We start from the raw sequence: 21,060 nt of genomic DNA, 5'->3' as shown, positions 1-21,060 counted from the left end.
TACTAAAATAAGACAGGAGATCTACATTACACACTTCACCTCTCTACAAAGGAAAAAGGACCGTAAGCTGTCTAAAATCCTACCTGCCACATAGGGCCACAACAGGGGTACCCCTAACTCACCCAGCAATATCATCACTTTATCCAGCTACACACTCAACCCAGCAGAAGAGTCTGTCCTATCTCGGGGACTCTCTTTTTGCCCCAGCACCCCCACGAACATGATGCAGTTCTGCGGTGATCTGGAAGCCTACTTTCGCCACCTACGACTCAAAGAGTACTTTCAAGATAACACTGAACAGCGCACTGATACACAGATACCCTCCCACCAACAACACAGGAAGAAGAACTCCACATGGACTCCTCCTGAGGGTCGAAATGACAGTCTGGACCTATACATAGAATGCTTCCGCCGACGTGCACAGGCAGAAATTGTGGGAAAAAGACATTGCTTGCCTCATAACCTAAGTCGTGCAGAACGCAATGCCATCCACAGCCACAGAAACCACCCTGACATTATCCTCAAAGAGGCTGATAAAGGAGGTGCTGTTGTCATCATGAACAGGTCTGACTACCAGAAGGAGGCTGCCAGACAACTCTCCAATACCAAATTCTACAGGCCGCTTTCCTCAGATCCCACTGAGGAATACACTAAGAAACTACACCATCTACTCAGGACACTCCCTACACTAACACAGGAACAAATCAACATACCCCTAGAGCCCCTACCAGAGTTATTCTATCTACTACGCAAGATCCACAAACCTGGAAATCCTAGACGCCCCATCATCTCGGGCATTGGCACTCTCACCGAAGGACTGTCTGGATATGTGGACTCCCTACTCGGACCCTACGCCACCAGCACTCCCAGCTATCTCTGTGACACCACAGATTTCCTGAGAAAATTACAATGCATTGGTGACCTCCCAGAAAACACCATCCTAGCCACCATGGATGTCGAGGCTCTCTACACAAACATCCCACACACAGATGGAATTCAAGCTGTCAGAAACAGTATCCCCGATGATGACACAGCACAACTTATTGCTGAGCTCTGTGACTTTATCCTCACGCACAATTATTTCAAATTTGGTGACAATATATACCTCCAGACCAGTGGCATCGCTATGGGCACCCGCATGGCCCCACAATATGCCAACATTTTTATGGCTGACCTGGAACAATGCTTCCTCAGCTCTCGTCCATTCATGCCCCTTCTCTACCTACGCTACATTGATGACATCTTCATCATCTCTACCCATGGGAAGGAGACCCTGGAAGAATTCCACCATGATTTCAACAGCTTCCACCCCACCATCAACCTCAGCCTGGACCAATCTACACGGGAGGTCCACTTCCTAGACACCACAGTACAAATAAGCGATGGCCACGTTAACACCACCCTATACCGAAAACCCACTGACTGCTACGCCTACCTTCATGCCTCCATCTTCCACCCCAGACACACCACACTATCCATTGTCTACAGCCAAGCACTGAGGTACAATCGCATCTGCTCCAACCCCTCAGACAGAGACCAACACCTACAAGATCTTCACCAAGCATTCTCAAAACTACGATACCCACACAAGGAAATAAAGAAACAAATCAACAGAGCCAGACGTGTACCCAGAAGCCTCCTGCTACAAGACAGGCCCAGAAGAGAAACCAACAGAACTCCACTGGCCATCACCTACAGTCCTCAGCTTAAACCTCTCCAACGCATCATCAGTGATCTCTACAACCCATCCTGGACAATGATCCCTCACTTTCACAGACCTTGGGAGGCAGGCCAGTCCTCACTCACAGACAACCCGTCAACCTTAAGCATATTCTCACCAGCAACCACACACCGCACCATAACAACTCTAACTCAGGAACCAACCCATGCAACAAACCTCGATGCCAACTCTGCCCACATATCTACACCAGCAACACCATCACAGGACCTAACCAGATCAGCTAAAACATCACCGGCTCATTCACTTGCATAGGGGGAGGGATAGCTCAGTGGTTTGAGCATTGGCCTGCTAAACCCAGGGTTGTGAGTTCAATACTTGAGGGGGCCACTTGGGGATCTGGGGCAAAATCAGTACTTGGTCCTGCTAGTGAAGGCAGGGGGCTGGACTTGATGACCTTTCAAGGTCCCTTCCAGTTCTAGGAGATGGGATATCTCCATTAATTTCTTTCTATTTCTATGTCCACCAATGTTATATATGCCAGCAATGCCCCTCTGCTATGTACATTGGCCAAACTGAACAGTCACTACGCAAGAGGATAAATGGACACAAGTCAGATATCAGGAATGGCAATATACAAAAACCTGTAGGAGAACACTTCAACCTCCCTGGCCACACAATAGCAGATGTTAAGGTAGCCATCTTACAGCAAAAAAACTTCAGGACCAGACTCCAAAGAGAAACTGCTGAGCTCCAGTTCATTTGCAAATTTGACTCCATCAGATCAGGATTAAACAAAGACTGTGAATGGCTATCCAACTACAGAAGCAGTTTCTCCTCCCTTGGTGTTCACTCCTCAACTGCTAGCAGAGCACCTCACCCTCCCTGATTGAACTAACCTCGTTATCTCCATACTGATTTATACTTGCCTCTGGATATTTCCATTACTTGCATCTGAAGAAGTGAGGTTCTTACCCATGAAAGTTTATGCTCCCAATACTTCTGTTAGTCTTAAAGGTGCCACAGGACCCTCTGTTGCTTTTTACGGATTCAGACTAACACGGCTACCCCTCTGATATATACATTTCTTTGTTTACCCCTTTCTTCCTGTTGGTGATGGACTGCCAGATAAGAGTTTTCTAATACCCACAGTCGGTCCTTTGTCATCTCTGAGGAGTTTGAGTGGAACAATCCCCAGAACGATGACATATTTCAGTAACAAAAACTTTGACATATGTCTGGGTTGTTATGGACAGAGCCTCATCTTTGAGCCTGCTGAGTGGGTTTTGCCATAACAACAGGAGCCCTTCCACAGGCTTGGCCCTGGTCTACCGGAGCTGCTGGTTAGAGGAACCCCTCCCCCAGCCTGGCCCAGGATCACAGGAGCTGCCATGGCTGGGGAGAGGTGCCTCTCACCTGGTCCTGAGTTGCTGCGGTGAGAAGGAGGGCTGGGGGGAGTCCTCTCCCCACTGCAGTCGGCACCCCAAAGCCCTCACCCCCAGAGATCAGCACTTCTTACATGTCAGATTTAAAAATTTTATTAAGATGATGTTAAAAAAAAAGTGAACGGTACAGAGTTTAAGCATAGAAGTTTCTGGTGATCAGAGGGAATAGCATACAGATACTAAGCTCACAACCTATTAGACATCAGAGAATCCACAATGGCAAGTGACATTATAAACGCTTGGACTGTGGAAAAAAACTTAATTGTAGCTCAAAACTCACTCAACATCAGAAAACCCACATGTGAGAAAGACGCTATAGATATTCTGAAAGTGCAAAAAGTTTAATTGGAGCTCTCGTCTTATTGCACACCTCACATTCCTTCTTAAGACAAACCTCAGAATTGCCTCGATTGTGGGAAATGTTTCCTGTAGAAGTCAGCCGTTATAACACATCAAAGGATCCACACAGGAGAGAGACCTCATCAGTGCTTGGACTGTGGGGAAAGCTTCATTCAGCGATCACCCCTCATTAAAAGTCAGAGAATCCACAGAGGTATAAGAGACTCTCGGAATAGCCGGACTGCAGGAAAAGATTCAATTTGACTTCACACCTCAGTGACCCACACAGCAGAGAAACTTCTGAGATGTTCTCAGTGTGGAAAATGCTCCAAGTGGAGCTAACACCATGTTGGTCATCAGAGACTCCCCCACACAGCAGGGAAATTCTCTCATGGCCCTGACTAGGGCTCAGGTCCGGCTCTAGGTTTTGTGCCACCCCAAGCAAAAAAAATTTTGGCTGCCCCCACCCCAGCCCTGGACTCCCCCTCTGCACCCTCCTACTGCCCCAGCCCTGTGCTCTCCCCCTCCACCTGCACCCCCTGACGCCCCAGCCCTGGGCTCGCCCCCCTCCCCACCATGCTGCCACAGCTCTGGGCTCCCCCCTTTCCCCCTACCAGTACCCCCCACCCACACACCCCCTGCTGTCCCAGGCTCTCCCCCCCCACCTGCACCCCCCTTCCACCTCAGCGCTGGGCCTCTCCCCCGACCCGCACCCCCCACCGTCCCAGCCCTGGGCTCTCCCCCACACACACTCCATGCCGCCCCAGCCCTGGGCTCTGCTCCCCGATCTGCACCCTGCTGCCACCCCAGCCCTGGGCTCTCTCCCACACACACCCCATGCTGCCCCAGCTCTGGGTCTCCCCCCACCTGCACCCCTCTGCTGCCCCAGCCCTGGGCTCTCCCCCCCCGACCCACACCCCCCACCGTCCCAGCCCTGGGCTCTCCCCCACACACACTCCATGCCGCCCCAGCCCTGGGCTCTCCCCCACACACACTCCATGCCGCCCCAGCCCTGGGCTCTGCTCCCCGACCTGCACCCTGCTGCCACCCCAGCCCTGGGCTCTCTCCCACACACACCCCATGCTGCCCCAGCTCTGGGTCTCCCCCCACCTGCACCCCTCTGCTGTCTCAGCCCTGGGCTCTCCCCCCTGCACACTCCATGCTGCCTCAGCCCTGGACTCCCCCCCTCCTACTGCCCCAGCCCTGGGCTTTCCCCCCCACTTGCACCCCGGCCGCCCCAGCCCTGGGCCTCGCCCCACCCGCACCCCCCTGCCGCCCCAGCCCTGGGCTCTCCGCAGCTTTAGATACAGTATCAGGCACGTAGGAGGATTTCCACTTCTGAGCCATGGAAGCAGAAATTGGCTTTTCCTTTCCAGATTTAGCTAATATTCAGAAAGGGAATCTAGCACCTGCCTTCCAGATTTGAACACCTCAAAATTCAGGAGTGCTCAAGCTCAATTTGGGCAGCTGTTACTTCATTTCTCCCAAATCAAATCTACTGATCCACTGCAACTTGCTGTAGAAAAAGTAGGATAAAATTGAGCAAGAAATGCTTCTCAGTGGTTATTAGGACCAGAATTGCTATTTTCAACAGCCATTGCCTTTTTTGTTTGTTTGTTTAAAAGGAAGACAGTGATATCGCATTGGCAAATTCCCCATAGAAACAAAGAGTGGAACAAAAGAATAATAAAGGCACCTCAACTTTTCCTCATTGATGGAGAACAGGCTTATAATATGCATCCAGATATCCTCCAATCACACAAGCTGAAAATGGTTCCAATTTACTGCAGTTCTGTAAAGTTATGGGAACCAATCCTGTCTGTGTTCTATGCACATCCAAAATTCCTGCTGAAAGACCCACCCTGGGATCAAGTTACCAGTGACCCAGGGCAGGGGCGGAAGGAGGGTGCAGGTGGAGGGCGGAGAGAGCCCAGGGCTGGGGTGGCAGGGGATGTGTGGATGGGGGGGCACTGGTGGGGGGGAAAAGGGGAGCCCAGAGCTGGGGAGGCACGGGATGGAAGGGGAGCCCAGGGCTGGGATGGCAGGGGGTGCGAGTGGGGGGGAGAGCCCAGAGCTCGGTCGGCACGTGGGGGGACGACAGCCCAGGGATGTGGTGGCAGGGGGTGCGGGTGGTGGGGAGAGCCCAAGGCTGGGGCGGCGGGGGGGAACGGCTCGGGGGAGGACAAGAGCTGGGGCAGCACGGGGTGCAGCTGCGGGGGGAGAGCCCAGGCCTGGGGCAGCAGGAGGGTGCAAAGGGTGGGGGGAGCCACATTTTTTTTTGCTTGCAGCGGCAAAAAACCTAGAGCAGGCCCTGGTCAGGGTTGTTTCTGAGGCTGTGGATGGCCTTGCGTTCTGTGCAGCTGAGGTTCTGGGGCAAGTGATGCTGTTTGTTCACAATCTGAGCCTGTGCACATCTGCAGAAGCACTCCGTGTAGAAGTCCAGTCCGTCATTTTGACCATCAGAAGGAGTCCACACAGAATTCTTCTTCTCGTATTGTTGATAGGAGGGTTCCTTTGGGTCAGTGCGCTGTTCAGTGGTGTGTTGAAAATATTCCTTGAGTCGAAGACGACAAAAGTAGGCTTCCAGATCACACAGAATTGTATCATGTGCGGGCGGATGGTGGGGCAGAAAGAGAGTCCCCGAGATAGGATAAACTCTTCTGCTGGGTTAAGTGTCTGGTTGGATAGATTAACAATATTGTTGGGTGAGTTAAGGAGACCACTGTTGAAGTCCCCTTTGGCATGTAGGAGTTTAGCTCGTTTACTGCCCTAAAGAGGCATCAGAAAATAAACACACGAGAGAGAACCCATAAGTGTTTGGACTGTGGGAAAGGTTTCACAGAGAGATCAGCACTTCTTACACATCAGACACTTCACACAGGAGAGGGACCTCATAAGTTCTTGGACTGTGGGAAAGGTTTCAGACTAAGCTCACAACGTATTAGACATCAGAGAATCCACACAGGAGAGCGACCTTTTAAATGCTTGGACTGTGAGAAAAATTGTAACTGTAACTCAACATGAGAAAACCCACATGTGAGAAAGACATGTGGAGCTAACACCATGTTGGACATCAGAGACTCCCCCACACAGCAGGGAAATTCTCTCAGGGCCCTGACTAGGCCATAGGAACAAACCCCATTTCCTCGTTCCCACACACGTCAGGGGCTTTTGGCTCCCAAGCATCCAGCTGCCCATCGCTGGGGTGAGGAGCCAGCAGCAGCCAAGCATCAGCTGGTCAGTGACCCACTGGCTCTGCCTGGTCTAAGCAAACCCCAGGCAGAGGAGGAGACGCCCCGATCAGCCCCTCCTCCCTGCTGCAGCCCTGGCTGCTGAGCTGATGGGCCACAGGTTGGGGAAGGGAGAGAGAAAAACTCCTCCAGCCGCTCCCTCTGCCTGGCTGAAGTTCCCCCCTCTCCCCACCCCTGCCAGCCAGGATCCCCCTGCCATGGAGATGAGGAGAAGGACACTTGGGACAGGCCCCCCCTTCACTCTAGACACCTGTCCCCACCCCCATCTTCCACCAGCCCCTGAGCTGGGCTCCCCCACTGACTTGAGCTGTTCCCTTTTGGGCAAGTGTTCCTGGGGGCTGGTAATTCCTCCCCTCCCCGAATCCCCCAGGGTGCTGGGCTCTGGATGAATCAAATGTTAAGGGACCAGGGCTTTGGGTTTTGTGGATGTCTCTGGGGATTGAATGTTTGGGGCTGGTGGAGCTTGATATCAGGGGAACTGGGTGCGGGGGTATCGAGTGTTTGGGGATCATGAGAAAAGCGCATTCAGAGAGCACCACAGAGAGGGACTGATTCCCACAGGAACTTTTGTCAGAGGCCTGGAGATCCCACCTCTGCCTCCGTAGCATCAGCCTCTGAAGTTCTGGCTATGCTAGGAGGTGTGGTCGGGATTAGCCAGCAGATCTCTGTGACCTTCCACCAGGTTTCCTAGTGTAAGTTCACTCTGAGCATCTTATCTATTCTGACCAGTGTTCCCTCATTTTTTACATCCATGTGTGGAATGAATTTGGTTCTATGCACCAGTATGTGACACATCATCTCCGTATTGGTGCACAGAACATAATTCATGTGGCGGGGGTGGGGCCAAAGGATTCGGAGTGTGGGAGGGAGCTCAGGGCTGGGACAGAGGGATGGGGTGCGGAGGGTTGAGGGCTCTGGCTAGGTTTGCAGACTGTGGCGTGGGCCTGGGGGTGAGGGCTTTGGGGTGCAGACTGCAGTGGGGAGAGGACACACCCCAGCCCTCTCCCACCGCAGCAGCTTGGGACTGGGTGAGAGGCACCTCTTCCCAGCTGTGGCAGCTCCTGTGATCCTGGTCTGGCTGAGGGAGGGGTTCCTCTCCCCTGCAGCTCCAGTGGACCTGGGCCAAGCCTGCGGAGGGGCTCCTCTCCCTTCCTGCCTTGACGGCCCTCGATAGCCAGCCGGTCAAGCCCTCCCCATGTCCCCCGTGTCCTGCATTGGGATGACAGAGAGTTTCTTTGCCCCACTCTTCCCACACTGATCCCTCTTGTGATAACCTCTGCACCCCATGTTCACCACTTGTGTAGGGTTATGATATTTTGTGTGCAAAGTGTGCCTGGTGAGGGATCATTGGAAAACTCATGATCTGCTGAATATTGTGCCATTGAAATGCGTGTGACACCAGTGCATGTAGAATGGTGAGATTTTAATGTATGTTTGTTGCTAGGCTGACCATATTCCAGGTGCCCCAAAAGAGGACACTGATGGGTGGTCGCAGCTGACAGGGGGTGTAGAGTTAGGAGTGCTGGAGGGGGTGCTGTGGGGGTACTCATGAGGTGAGGGCAGTGTTGGCCGCTGTCACAGTGGCAGGGCACTGGCAACAGCTGTCAGTCAGCGCAGACCTGTGGGACACACCGCCCCCCTCCCAGGGCTGGGAGTCTGGGTCTGGGTGGGTGGGATCTCGCAGCAATCAATCAGCTGTGGATGCAGGGCAAGTGGCTAGTTGGGAAGGTGACTAATAAGGGATGTTTCTGAGCTTCAGTGCTTGTGCTCTGCAAACACCCCCGGACATTTGCTGTTATGGCAAAACCCGCTCAGCAGGCTCAAAGACGAGGATCTGTCCATAAAGACCCAGACATATGTCAAAGTTTTTGTTACTGAAATATGTCATAGTTCTGGGGATTGTCCCACTCAAACTCCTCAGAGACGACAAAGGACCGACTGTGGGTGTTAGAAAACTCTTATCTGGCCGTCCATCACCAACAGGAAGAAAGGGGTAAACAAAGACATTTATAATTCACCTGAAGGATGCTTTGGAGCTCACACACACCATGAAGTTCCCTGACCCCATGAGTGTTGGCCCCTTACTGAAACTTAGTTCAGGGGGGGTTGGTTGGCCTCTCCCAGTACCAAAAGACAGAAAGGGCCAAAGAGAAATGAAAACCCTCAGACTAGTCCCCAGGGCGAATGGAGAGAGGCCAAGGCTCTAGGTCAACCTCGTTGACAGGGCAGGCAGGCCAATGAGGGAGTCAGGAGCTCATTTGCTGTGTGAGCTGGAGCTGCCTGCCAGAGAAGCGCAGAGCTAAGGGGAGAGGAGCAGCCAGAGCTGGGTTGGAGGCAGAGGAGTAGAAGCACTGATGCAGAGGGAAGCTGGGTCTGGAGCAGTCTGGAGCTGGGTGTGGTGAGCAGCTGGGGAGAGCGAGGGGGGACCCTGGGCAGCGTGGGATGACATCATGTTTTCCTTTCCCCTTTCCCATGTTTTACTTTTTTTTTTTATTACTTGCTGTTTAATAAATCGTATTTGTTCTGAACTCTATGCAATGCTGAATAGCGACATCAGGGATGCGTCCGGAGTGAAGAGAGGACCCCAGAGTGGGGATACGACACCCTAGCCTCTGTCCTGAGTGATCGCAACAAAATTGGGGATGAAGACCACGCAGGAATCTTGAAGCCAGCCTTGTAATGGTTTCAGACACCCCCGGCTGCTTACTTCTTTGAATATTTATTGGTTTCTCCTAAAGTTAGTTAGGATTATAGGGGAAAGTGTCAGAGCGGCCACCAGTGAGAGTTGCTGGCCACACGCTGAGGCCACCAAATTTCGTCGTGAGAATCCCTGGGCTAGACGCTCATGATGGGTCCTTCTGACCTTAGAGCCTGTGAGTGGAACAGGAGCGGGACACAGAGATGCTGCAGCGCGATGGATTGATCGCTAGGACCCAGGAGCAGCTGGGAGGCGGCTCTGGGGGGAGCGATCGCTGGGCTCAGGCCCGGCAGCAGGAAGTGACTCGCAGCCGCTGCGGTGACTCTGGCTCCAGGCTCCTGGCGAGATCCCCGAGCCCCGGCGGCTGGTGCTGGGAGCCCGGAGCCCGGGCTGCAGCCGGGAGAGGGGAATCTCCAGCAGGGCCCTTCCCGCTGCTCCCCAGGAGCCTCTCCCAGGGCAGAGCCCCCCGTCACCTCCGGGCTGCAGGGGGAGTTGGATAAAGAGGGGCGGGGGGGTGAGGGCAGGTGGAGGGAGGGAGGGGGGGGGCAGGAGACGGGTGCTGGGGATGCGGGGGGCAGGCTGGGATGGGGGCGGGGGTGCACTGAAGGGACGATGGGGCGATGGAGAGGGATCGGGTTGATTGTGGGGCTGAGGGGAGCGAGGCTCGAATGGGGGAAGTTGTCAGCGGGGGGCACTGCGAGGAAGGAGGGGTGTGGGGAGACTGGCGGGGGACAGAGGCAAAAACCCATCCCCCCACACCCTGCTCCCAGTGTGTTATTGTCAGACACACCCATGCTGGTGGGGTCTGTGTCTCATGAGTTTTGGGGTCGCCCAGGGCCCTGGTCTGATTTCTGGGCAGGATTCACATCTCAGCCACACCGGAGTCACTGCTGCTTTGGGCAGGCAGGGAGTGTGGATGGACCAATGGGATCAGCCTCTGCCTGCCTGTCCCTGGGGGCTGCTGGGGGAGTCCAGGGCAGCTCATTCTTTAGGTGTTGCCACCAGAGAGCTCCTGCTGCTCCTAAGGGAGAGGAGTTTACACGGCAGTGTGGGGAAATCCCCCAAAGTGGCCCCTTTTGTTCTGCTTTTTTTTCTAGCATTTGGCTCAGAGATACTGTTACTGGGAGGGTCTGAAGAGTCTGGGGAGCAATCGGGGTGTGACATGGACTGAAGCCCCTTCTGTAACCTCCCCCATCACCACTCTCACCCCGACAGGCTGAAGAATCACGTCAATGTTTTGCTCCAGATGGGCCCGTCTTCCAGGACACAGGGAAGGGAAATGTCTGTGATGGAGCCAGCTCAGGTAGGGGATTTTCAGGGAGCTCCTGGGCGGGGGCAGGGAGGAGACAGGATGTGATAAACCTGCTGATTTTCTGAGGGTATGTCTACACTACGAAATTAGTTCTAATTTATAGAAGCCGGTTTTATTGAAATCGGTTGTATACAGCCGATTGTGTATGTCCACACAATAAAATGCTCTAGGTGCTCTAGTCGGCAGACCGCGTCCACAGTATGAGGCTAGCGTCGACTTCCGGAGCATTCCACTATGGGTAGCTATCCCACAGCTATCCCACAGTTCCCGCAGTCTCCGCCGCCCCTTGGAATTCTGGGTTGAGATCCCAATGCCCGGATGATGCAAAACAGTGTCGCGGGCGGTTCTGGGTACATGTCGTCAGGCCCCTCCCTCCCCCGTCACAGCAACGGCAGACAATAGATTCGCGCCTTTTTACCTGGGTTACCTGGGTTACCTGTGCAGACAACATGGAGCCCGCTCAGCACAGCTGAGCTCACCGTCACCATATGTCCTCTGGGTGCCGGCAGACGTGGGACTGCATTGCTACACAGCAGCAGCTGCTAACTGCCTTTTGGCGGTAGACGGTGTAGCATGAGTGATAGCCGTGGGGCTGGCAGCCGTAGGGCTGCATTGCACCAGCCCCTTCCAGGCGATGGTATATTATGACTGGTACCCGTCGTCATCGTACTGGAGTGGCTGTCAATCATGGCCACCTGGGCAGACATGTTACTGTTTCGATGATGATGGCTACCAGTCGTAGTATACTATTTTCTGCCAATTGCCCAATATTGTCTGCTAAGCACCCAGAAGAGGCCGAGGGCGATGCTGGGTGCTGGCGGACGTGGGGCTGGCAGACGTGGGGCTGCATTGCTACACAGCAGCAGCCCCTTGCCTTTTGGCAGATGATGGTATATTATGATTGGTACCCATCATCATCGTACTGGTATGGCTGTCACTCATGCTGCAGCGTCGGCTGCCACCTTAAGATGTAAAAAATAGATTTGTTCTGTGTTCATTTGCTTCCCCTTCCTCCGTGAAATCAATGGCCTGCTAAGCCCAGGGTTTCCAGTTTAATCTTTGGGGGGACCATTCTGTGTGACAGTTGTTTGTGTTTCTCCCTGTTCCTGTACCTGTACGCCATGTCGTCACTCGGCCCTCCCTCCCTCCCTCCCTCCCTCCCGCCCTCCTTCTCCTGGTCCATCAGATACTACTTTCGCGCCTTTTTTCTGACCAGGCGCCATAGCTAGCACTGGGATCATGGAGCCCGCTCAGATCACCGCGGCAATTATGAGCACTATGAACACCACGCGCATTGTCCTGGAGTATATGCAGAGCCAGAACATGCCAAGGCGAAACCCGGACCAGGCGAGGAGGCGATTGCAGCACGGCGACGAGAGTGATGAGGAAATTGACATGGCCATAGACCTCTCACAAGGCACAGGCCCCAGCAATGTGGAAATCATGGTGTCACTGGGGCAGGTTGATACCGTGGAATGCCGATTCTGGGCCCGGGAAACAAGCACAGACTGGTGGGATCGCATCGTGCTGCAGGTATGGGACGATTCCCAGTGGCTGCGAAACTTTCGCATGCGTAAGGCCACTTTCATGGAACTTTGTGACTTGCTTTCCCCTGCCCTGAAGCGCCAGAATACCAAGATGAGAGCAGCCCTCACAGTTGAGAAGCGAGTGGCGATAGCCCTGTGGAAGCTTGCAACGCCAGACAGCTACCGGTCAGTCGGGAATCAATTTGGAGTGGGCAAATCTACGGTGGGGGCTGCTGTGATCCAATTTGCCAGGGCAATGAAAGACCTGGTGATAGCAAGGGTAGTGACTCTGGGCAACGTGCAGTCAATAGTGGATGGTTTTGCTGAAATGGGATTCCCAAACTGTGGCGGGGCCATAGACGGAACCCATATCCCTATCTTGTCACCGGAGCACCAAGCCACCGACTACGTAAACCGCAAGGGGTACTTTTCAATGCTGCTGCAAGCCCTGGTGGATCACAAGGGACGTTTCACCAACATCAACGTGGGATGGCCGGGAAAGGTACATGATGCTCGCGTCTTCAGGAACTCTGCTCTGTTTCGAAAGCTGGAGGAAGGGACTTTCTTCCCGGACCAGAAAGTGACCGTTGGGGATGTTGAAATGCCTATCGTGATCCTTGGGGACCCAGCCTACCCCTTAATGCCATGGCTCATGAAGCCGTACACAGGCAGCCTGGACAGGAGTCAGGACCTGTTCAACTACAGGCTGAGCAAGTGCCGAATGGTGGTGGAATGTGCATTTGGACGTTTAAAAGCGCGCTGGCGCAGCTTACTGACTCGCTCAGACCTCAGCGAAAAGAATATCCCTATTGTTATTGCTGCTTGCTGTGCGCTCCACAATATCTGTGAGAGTAAGGGGGAGACCTTTATGGCGGGGTGGGAGGTTGAGGCAACTCGCCTGGCCACTGATTACGCGCAGCCAGACACCAGGGCGGTTAGAGGAGCACAGCAGGGCGCGGTGCGCATCAGAGAAGCTTTGAAAACGAGTTTTGTGACTGGCCAGGCTACTGTGTGAAACTTCTGTTTGTTTCTCCTTGATGAACCCTGCAACCCCCCCCCCCCGACCCGGTTCACTCTACTTCCCTGTAAACCAACCACCCCACCCCACCCTCCCCTCCCCCTTGCAGAGGCAATAAAGTCATTGTTTTTTCACATTCATGCATTCTTTATTAGTTCCTTACAGAGGTAGGGGGATAATTGCCAAGGTAGCCTGGGATGGGTGGGGGAGGAGGGATGGAAAAGGACACACTGCATTTTAAAACTTTAACTCTTATTGAAGGCCAGCCTTCTGATGCTTTGGCGATCATCTGGGGTGGAGTGACTGGGTGGACGGAGGCCCCCCCACCGTGTTCTTGGGCGTCTGGGTGAGGAGGCTATGGAACTTGGGGAGGAGGGCTGTTGGTTACACAGGGGCTGTAGCGGCGGTCTCTGCTCCTGCTGCCTTTCCTGCAACTCAACCATACGCTCGAGCATATCACTTTGATGCTCCAGCAGACGGAGCATTGCCTCTTGCCGTCTGTCTGCAAGCTGACGCCACCTATCGTCTTCAGCCCGCCACTTGCTCTGTTCTTCCCGCGATTCAGCCCGCCACCTCTCCTCTCGTTCATATTGGGCTTTTCTCATCTCCGTCATTGACTGCCTCCACGCATTCTGCTGTGCTCTATCAGCCTGGGCGGACATCTGCAGCTCCGTGAACATCTCGTCCCTCGTCTTACGTTTTCTCTTTCTAATGTTCACGAGCCTCTGCGAAGGAGAAACATTTGCAGCTGGTGGAGGAGAAGGGAGAGGTGGTTAAAAAAGACACATTTTAGGGAACAATGGGTACACTCTTTCATTACAAGGTCGCATATTTCGGCTTGCAGGCAGCCATCGTAGGCCACAGTGTTTTGGCTTTTTTAACCTTCTTAACATGCGGGAAAGGTTGCAAACAGCAGCGCATTTCCCATATCAAGGATGAATTGGGTTGTCCATTTAAAATGGGGTTTCAATGTAAAAGGAGGGGGCTGCGGTTTCCCGGTTAACATGCGGCACAAACACAAGTAAACCACCCCCCCCCACACACACACACGATTCTCTGGGATGATCACTTCACCCCTCCCCCCCACCGCGTGGTTAACAGCGGGGAACATTTCTGGTCAGAAGAGCAGGAACGGGTGCCTCTGAATGTCCCCCTTAATAAAATCACCCCATTTCAACCAGGAGAGCTTTCTGGAGATGTCCCTGGAGGATTTCCGCTCCATCCCCATACACGTTAACAGACTTGCTTGCTTTTTTTTTGTAATGTTTACAAATATTTACAAAGTTACACTCACCAGAGGTCTCCTGTGTGCCCTGAGGGTCTTGGGTGAGTTCGGGGGTTACTGGTTCCAGGTCCAGGGTCACAAACATATCCTGGCTGTTGGGGAAACCGGTTTCTCCGCTTCCTTGCTGCTGTGAGCTACCTACAGTACCTCCATCGTCATCTTCCTCGTTCCCCGAACCGTCTTCCCTGTGTGTTTCTCCAGTGAGAGAGTCATAGCACACGGTTGGGGTAGTGGTGGCTGCACCCCCTAGGATCGCATGCAGCTCCGCGTAGTAGCGGCAAGTTTGCGGCTCTGCCCCGGACCTTCCGTTTGCTTCTCTGGCTTTGTGGTAGGCTTGCCTTAGCTCCTTAATTTTCACGCGGCACTGCTGTGTGTCCCTGTTATGGCCTCGGTCCTTCATGGCCTTGGAGATCTTTTCTAATACTTTTCCATTTCTTTTACTGCTACGGAGTTCAGCTATCACTGCTTCATCTCCCCATATGGCGAGCAGATCTCGTACCTCCCGTTCGGTCCATGCTGGAGCTCTTTTGCGATCCTGGGAGGACTCCATGACGGTTACCTGTGCTGATGAGCTCTGCGTGGTCACCTGTGCTCTCCACGCTGGGCAAACAGGAAATGAAATTCAAACCTTCGCGGGTCTTTTCCTGTCTACCTGGTCAGTGCATCTGAGTTGAGAGCGCTGTCCAGAGCGGTCACAATGAAGCACTGTGGGATAGCTCCCGGAGGCCAATAACATCGAATTCCGTCCACACTACCCCAATTCCGACCCGCAAAGGCCGGTTTTATCGCTAATCCCCTCGTCGGAGGTGGTGTAAAGAAACCGGTTTAAAGGGCCCTTTAATTCGAAAGAAAGGGCCTCGTTGTGTGGACGTCTCCAGGCTTAATTCGGTTTAACGCTGCTAAAGTCGACCTAAACCCGTAGTGTAGACCAGGCCTGAGTGGGCCCATTGGTGATGGGGGAGAGGAGAAGGGACATTCCCCCCTTTCTCACAGACGATACAACCCCCCTGCACAGAGCTGGGAACATTTTCAAGGCTCCCAGTGCTGGAGTGAGACCCCGTTAGCCTGAGGCTCCTGTGAAATATGAAGGGAAGTGTTGGTATTCCTGTCCCTGTCTCTGGCTCAGAACTCTGCTTCCCGTATCAGCCTATGTCTGGCAGGCATGAGGGAAACGAGAAGACCCTGCTCTGCTCCGTGTGTTGGGGGCGACAAGGAGCTCTCACCTTCTCCCCACCCCCTGAAGACTCCTGCCTCCTCTGAGCAGGGTGGGGGTGGGATTCTGATACTCCGGTGATCCCAGATCTTCCATTTCTTTATCCTTCCACCCGCGTGACTCGTGGAATTGTGGCTGGGGCAGCAGGTGCTGAGTGGGGCACTTTTGGTGTTCCAGATGCCGGTGACCTTCGAGGAGGTGGCTGTGTATTTCACCCAGGGGCAGGGGGCTCTGCTGAACCCCGCTCAGAGAGCCCTCTACAGGGACGTCATGCAGGAGAACTACGAGACAGTGACCTCACTGGGTAAGGAATTCCCATCCCCTCAGATAGTAGAAGCTGTCGGGTCTGCATGTCTGAATCTGGTCATGTTCTTCCTATGTCAGATAGATCAGAGGTGAGTGGTTCCATAATGCACAGCTGCCCTGTGAGAGAGACTTGCATCTCCCTGCCCTCTCCAGTGGGACATGGGTGTCAAAATCCAATGGACAAGCTAAACCATCCCCACGCCTCCAGCTTTCAAAGGGGCATAAATCCAGCACTGTCCTGTCGGTGTTGTTTCTTGGCTGCACACACAATCCCTGTTCACCTTCCTCCTTGGGAATAGCTCCAGCCATGGGGAGGGCTCTGGGTTCTGCAGGGTTTAGAAAGAGGCAGGGGTTTAAGTCCAGAGCTGTGTGTGAGTCAGGAAGACCCCCAGAGATCACAGATCCTGGGAACACCTAGTGACAGTGTAGTAATAATTTAATTCACCTCCCCAGACAAATTCCTCTGCGCAAGGGGACTCAGTGACCATGTTCCCATCCTCTTGGATTCCACGTTCCTGCAGCAGAGCACAGGGAAATGTTCCACTCACAGAATGTCCTTTGTGACAAATACTGACCAATGCTCCAAGCACCCTGATCTGGTCTGATTTCACCCTCTGCACAGGATTTCCCATTCCCAAACCTGAACTGATTGCCTGGCTGGAACGAGGGGAAGAGCCGTGGGTGCCCGATCTCCAGGCCTGCAAGGAAAGAAGGCTTCCGAGATGCACCCGTACAGGTGAGGACTGACACAGAAACAATCTAGGGAATGAAGGAACAAGTTGAGAATCCCAAAATATGGTGTGAATAATGTCCTCAGTTCTTCCTCATCTCAGCCAGGACAGGGCTGCAGTCATCAGATATAGCTCACGTCATTCCACCCAGCCTTTTAGCTGCAGGAGTTTGCTTTCCAGCTTTCCTTCCCTGTGAGTGTTTGGGTGGGATGTGGAGGAGGAGCCAAATTGCTCATTCTTTGTGTTGTGTTTTCCCTTTGTACTATTCCTCTTTCTCCCCAGCACAAGGACTGCTGTCTGGATTGTGTCTCTCCCAGCAGGTGCTGAGCAAGGGAGTGCGAACGAGGAGGGGAATCATCATGAGGAAGTTCCCGGGGAAGTGGAACCGCAGGGGACCTTTGTGGGAAGAGCTGAAGGGAATTTTTCCCCGTGCTTGGAGCAGGCAGAAGCCTGGGGAAGTTGGCACAGGTCAGAGAGGATTCTGGGAAACCACCCAGGGAAGAAAGTGGATGAATCTGTTAGCGGTGGGGGAAGAGAGGAGGATCCCAGAGCGCAGCAGACAAATCCCAAGGAAGAGACTCCCTGGCACTACCTTCAGTGTGGGAAAGGATTCATTGTGAGATCACACCTTGTTCAACATCAGGCAATCCACACACGAGTGCGACCATACAAGTGCTTGGACTGTGGGAAAAGTTTCATACAAAGGTCAGACCTTGTTAGACATCAGGCAATCCACACAGGAGTGAAACCGCACAAATGCTTGGACTGTGGGAAAAGTTTCACAGAGAGGTCAAACCTTCTTAAACATCAGGCAATCCACACAGGAGAGAGACCCCATAAGTGCTTGGACTGTGGGAAAAGTTTCATAAGAAAGTCAAACCTTCTTAAACATCAGGCAATCCACACAGGAGAAAGACCTCACAAGTGCTTGGTCTGTGGGAAAAGTTTCATAAGAAAGTCAACGCTTGTGGAACATCAGGCATTACACACAGGAATGAGACCCCACAGATGCTTGGAGTGTGGGAAAAGTTTCATACAGAGGTCACACCTAGTTCGTCATCAGGCAATCCACAAAGGAGAGAGACCCCACAAGTGCTTGGAATGTGGGAAAAGTTTCATACAGAGGTCACACCTTGTTAAACATCAGGCATTACACACAGGAGAAAGACCTCACAAGTGCTTGGGCTGTGGGAAAAGTTTCATACGGAGGTCACACCTAGTTCGTCATCAGGCATTACACACAGGAGAGAGACCCCACAAGTGCTTGGACTGTGGGAAAAGTTTCATACAGAGGTCACACCTAGTTCGTCATCAGGCAATCCACACAGGAGAGAGACCCCACAAGTGCTTGGACTGTGGGAAAAGTTTCATAAGAAGGTCACACCTTGTTAAACATCAGGCATTACACACAGGAGAAAGACCCCACAAGTGCTTGGACTGTGGGAAAAGTTTCATACAGAGGTCACACCTAGTTCGTCATCAGGCATTACAGACAGGAGAGAGACCCCACAAGTGCTTGGACTCTGGGAAAAGATTCATAAGGTCACACCTTCTTTATCATCAGGCATTACACACAGGAGAGAGACCCCACAAGTGCTTGGACTGTGGGAAAAGTTTCATAAGAAGGTCACATCTTGTTCAACATCAGGCAATCCACACTGGAGAGAGACCCCACAAGTGCTTGGACTGTGGGAAATGTTTCACAGTGAGGTCAAACCTTGTTAAACATCAGGCAATCCACACAGGAGTGAGACCCCACAAGTGCTTGGACTGTGGGAAAAGTTTCATACAAAGGTCAGACCTAGTTCAACATCAGGCATTACACACAGGAGAAAGACCTCACAAGTGCTTGGACTGTGGGAAAAGTTTCATAAAAAAGTCAAACCTTGTTCAACATCAGGCAATCCACACTGGAGAGAGACCCCACAAGTGCTTGGACTGTGGGAAATGTTTCACAGTGAGGTCAAACCTTGTTAAACATCAGGCAATCCACATAGGAGAGAGACCCCACAAGTGTTTGGACTGTGGAAAAAGTTTTATACAAAGGTCAGACCTTGTTCAACATCAGGCAATCCACACAGGAGAGACTCCAGAGGTGCTTTGACTGCGGGAAAAGCTTCATATGGAGGTCTGATTTCATTAAATATACCCGTCGCCCATGCCACCTGCCCAATTCTTGCTCAGTCTCATTGAATTCGCTGGGGCTGAAGGATGGAGGGAATGTTTATAGTTGAAACCACCAAAATGTGTTTTGCAAGGTTAGTGTTAATCGGATCTGTTCTGCTCTCCTGCTCGGACATTTTCTCTGGGGATCCCGGAGACGGAAAGGAGCAGATGTTACCATCTTGGCTACCAATCTCCATGGTGACTCTCTACACTAGCAATTCTCAAACTCTGGGGCAGAGCCTCCCAATGGAGGCACAGGAATGTGTCAAGGGAGGCGTGATCAGTGTGGGTTGGTTGGTTTTTTTTAAAGAGCACTGGCTGTCAGCCCCAGTTGGCTGCAGGGCCGGCACTTCCATTTAGGCGACCTAGGTGGTCCCCTAGGGTGCCAGGATTTGGGGGGGTGGCATTTTGCCACCATCGGCGGCAATTCGGTGGCGAGGGGTCCTTCCGCGCTCCAGGTCTTCGGCGGCAATTCCGCGGAGGGTCCTTCACTCGCTCCAGGACTCGCTGCCGAAGTGCCCCAAAGACCGGAGCGTGGAAGGACCCCCCCGCCGCAGAATTGCCGACAACGACTGTGAGCGTGGAAGTACCCCCGCCTAGGGCGCCAAAAACCCTGGTGCCGCTCCTAGTTGGCTGGGGCTCATGAAGAAGGAACAGGCCTAGCTGGGAGGTGGGGATAAATGCTCAGTCTCTCAATCCCAGGTGCAGCAGCAGCACAGAAGTTAGGGTGTCAATGGGGTGAAAAGTCTGCTGTGAACAGTGATATTGGTGAATATCACTTTTCACGTGACCACCCTAACTTCTGTGCTGCTATTGGAGGCCTTCAGAGCTGGGTGTCTCACAAGCAACTACTCTGCCGTTAGAGCTGGGTGGTGATATATGTGCTTGTGAGTCTAAACTAAGCCTAAACTTGTTGATGGCCAGTTTATATCCATTTGTTCTGGGATCCATGTTGATGTTTAACTTAAATAACTCTTCTCCCTCCCTGGTATTTATCCCGCCCCCGACGTATTTCTACAGAGTAATCATATCTCCCCTCAGCCTTCTAGTGGTTAGACTAAACAAGTCAAGCTCTTTGCATCTCCTCTTAGAAGATGGATTTTCCATTCATCAGATCATCCTCTGCTGACATAAACTGTAGTGTAGACATAGCCTCAGGGGCTTATCTTTGAGAGAGGGGTGGGGCTTAGGACGCACCCTGTTGTTAGCAATCCCCGTTGGCTAGTCTAGATGGCTCCCCACTTAGCATGCTGGCTCTTGTGGATGGCATTTTAAGGCACCTGTCTGTCTCTGTTCATCGTATAGTGAGATTAAGCACCTATGTCAGGCTTTGTGGGTTGCAGTGTTGTTCTTGTGATGTTCTAGACACCTAAAAATGTGGTCCAATGACCCTCAGCATTGCAACGCCTGAGTCCCTTCATGGATCCCACCCCACTCATTTAAATTAGAAGCTCACAGAAAAAAAAGTCACAGCCCTGGCCGAGATGGGGTGTCTCCTTCCTCAGCATTTAGATCCCATCTTTTAGGTCATGTGCACCCTAGGAGAAAGGTTTATTTCAATGCAGTACCAGATATGAGGCATTGATCTCATTATACAGTCGTAGTGGGGATGAGGCAGGTGATGCTTTCACCTCAGTGTAGCTAATCAAGGTGACCGGTAACCCTCCTATACACCCTCCAGCAGACAGATTCTTCTGACCAGTTACACTGAGGTAAAACCACCACTTGCCTTGTCTACACACAGATTGTATACAGAGTAAGAAACCTGCATCCTAGTGTAGATACATGCCCAGAGACTGTCTCTCGGAGCAGGTCCCATCCCACAAACACCTCCTTGCACACCACAGCAATTGCTGATGGGCAGAAGAAATGCGAACAACACATTTCACACACCTTTAGCCATCTTTGAATAAATTCAGCACCTCAGAAAACAAAGAGGAGAGTCAGCACTGCGTGTTCAGAGAGCCCAGCTGAGGAATTCCTGATTTACATGGCCTCACGCTGTGTCCCTGCCACCTCCACCTCTGCCTGTCCCCAGCCCGGTTGTTAGTTCTACCCCCTGCCCAGACCCCACATATGCCCCTCAGGGCCC

At 52.8% G+C, this 21,060-nt stretch overlaps 1 protein-coding gene across 1 annotated transcript; it reads left to right on the top strand.

Annotated features, from left to right (window-relative positions):
- Positions 1-9,311: 9,311 nt before the first annotated feature.
- Positions 9,312-18,963, top strand: LOC128847458 (zinc finger protein 585B-like). The gene is made up of 5 exons (XM_054046878.1): positions 9,312-9,389; positions 10,627-10,714; positions 15,943-16,069; positions 16,694-16,807; positions 17,120-18,963. The coding sequence occupies exons 2-5, from the start codon at positions 10,658-10,660 to the stop codon at positions 18,904-18,906; spliced, it is 2,085 nt and encodes a 694-aa protein (XP_053902853.1). The 5' UTR covers positions 9,312-9,389; positions 10,627-10,657; the 3' UTR covers positions 18,907-18,963.
- The last annotated feature ends 2,097 nt before the right edge of the window (positions 18,964-21,060 follow it).

This window comes from Malaclemys terrapin, chromosome 13, assembly GCF_027887155.1.
Source record: "Malaclemys terrapin pileata isolate rMalTer1 chromosome 13, rMalTer1.hap1, whole genome shotgun sequence".
In the NCBI taxonomy this organism is placed as follows: Eukaryota; Metazoa; Chordata; order Testudines; family Emydidae; genus Malaclemys; species Malaclemys terrapin.
The sequence above is the reverse complement of the archived record's forward strand: the minus strand, read 5'-3'. Positions and strand labels throughout refer to the sequence as shown.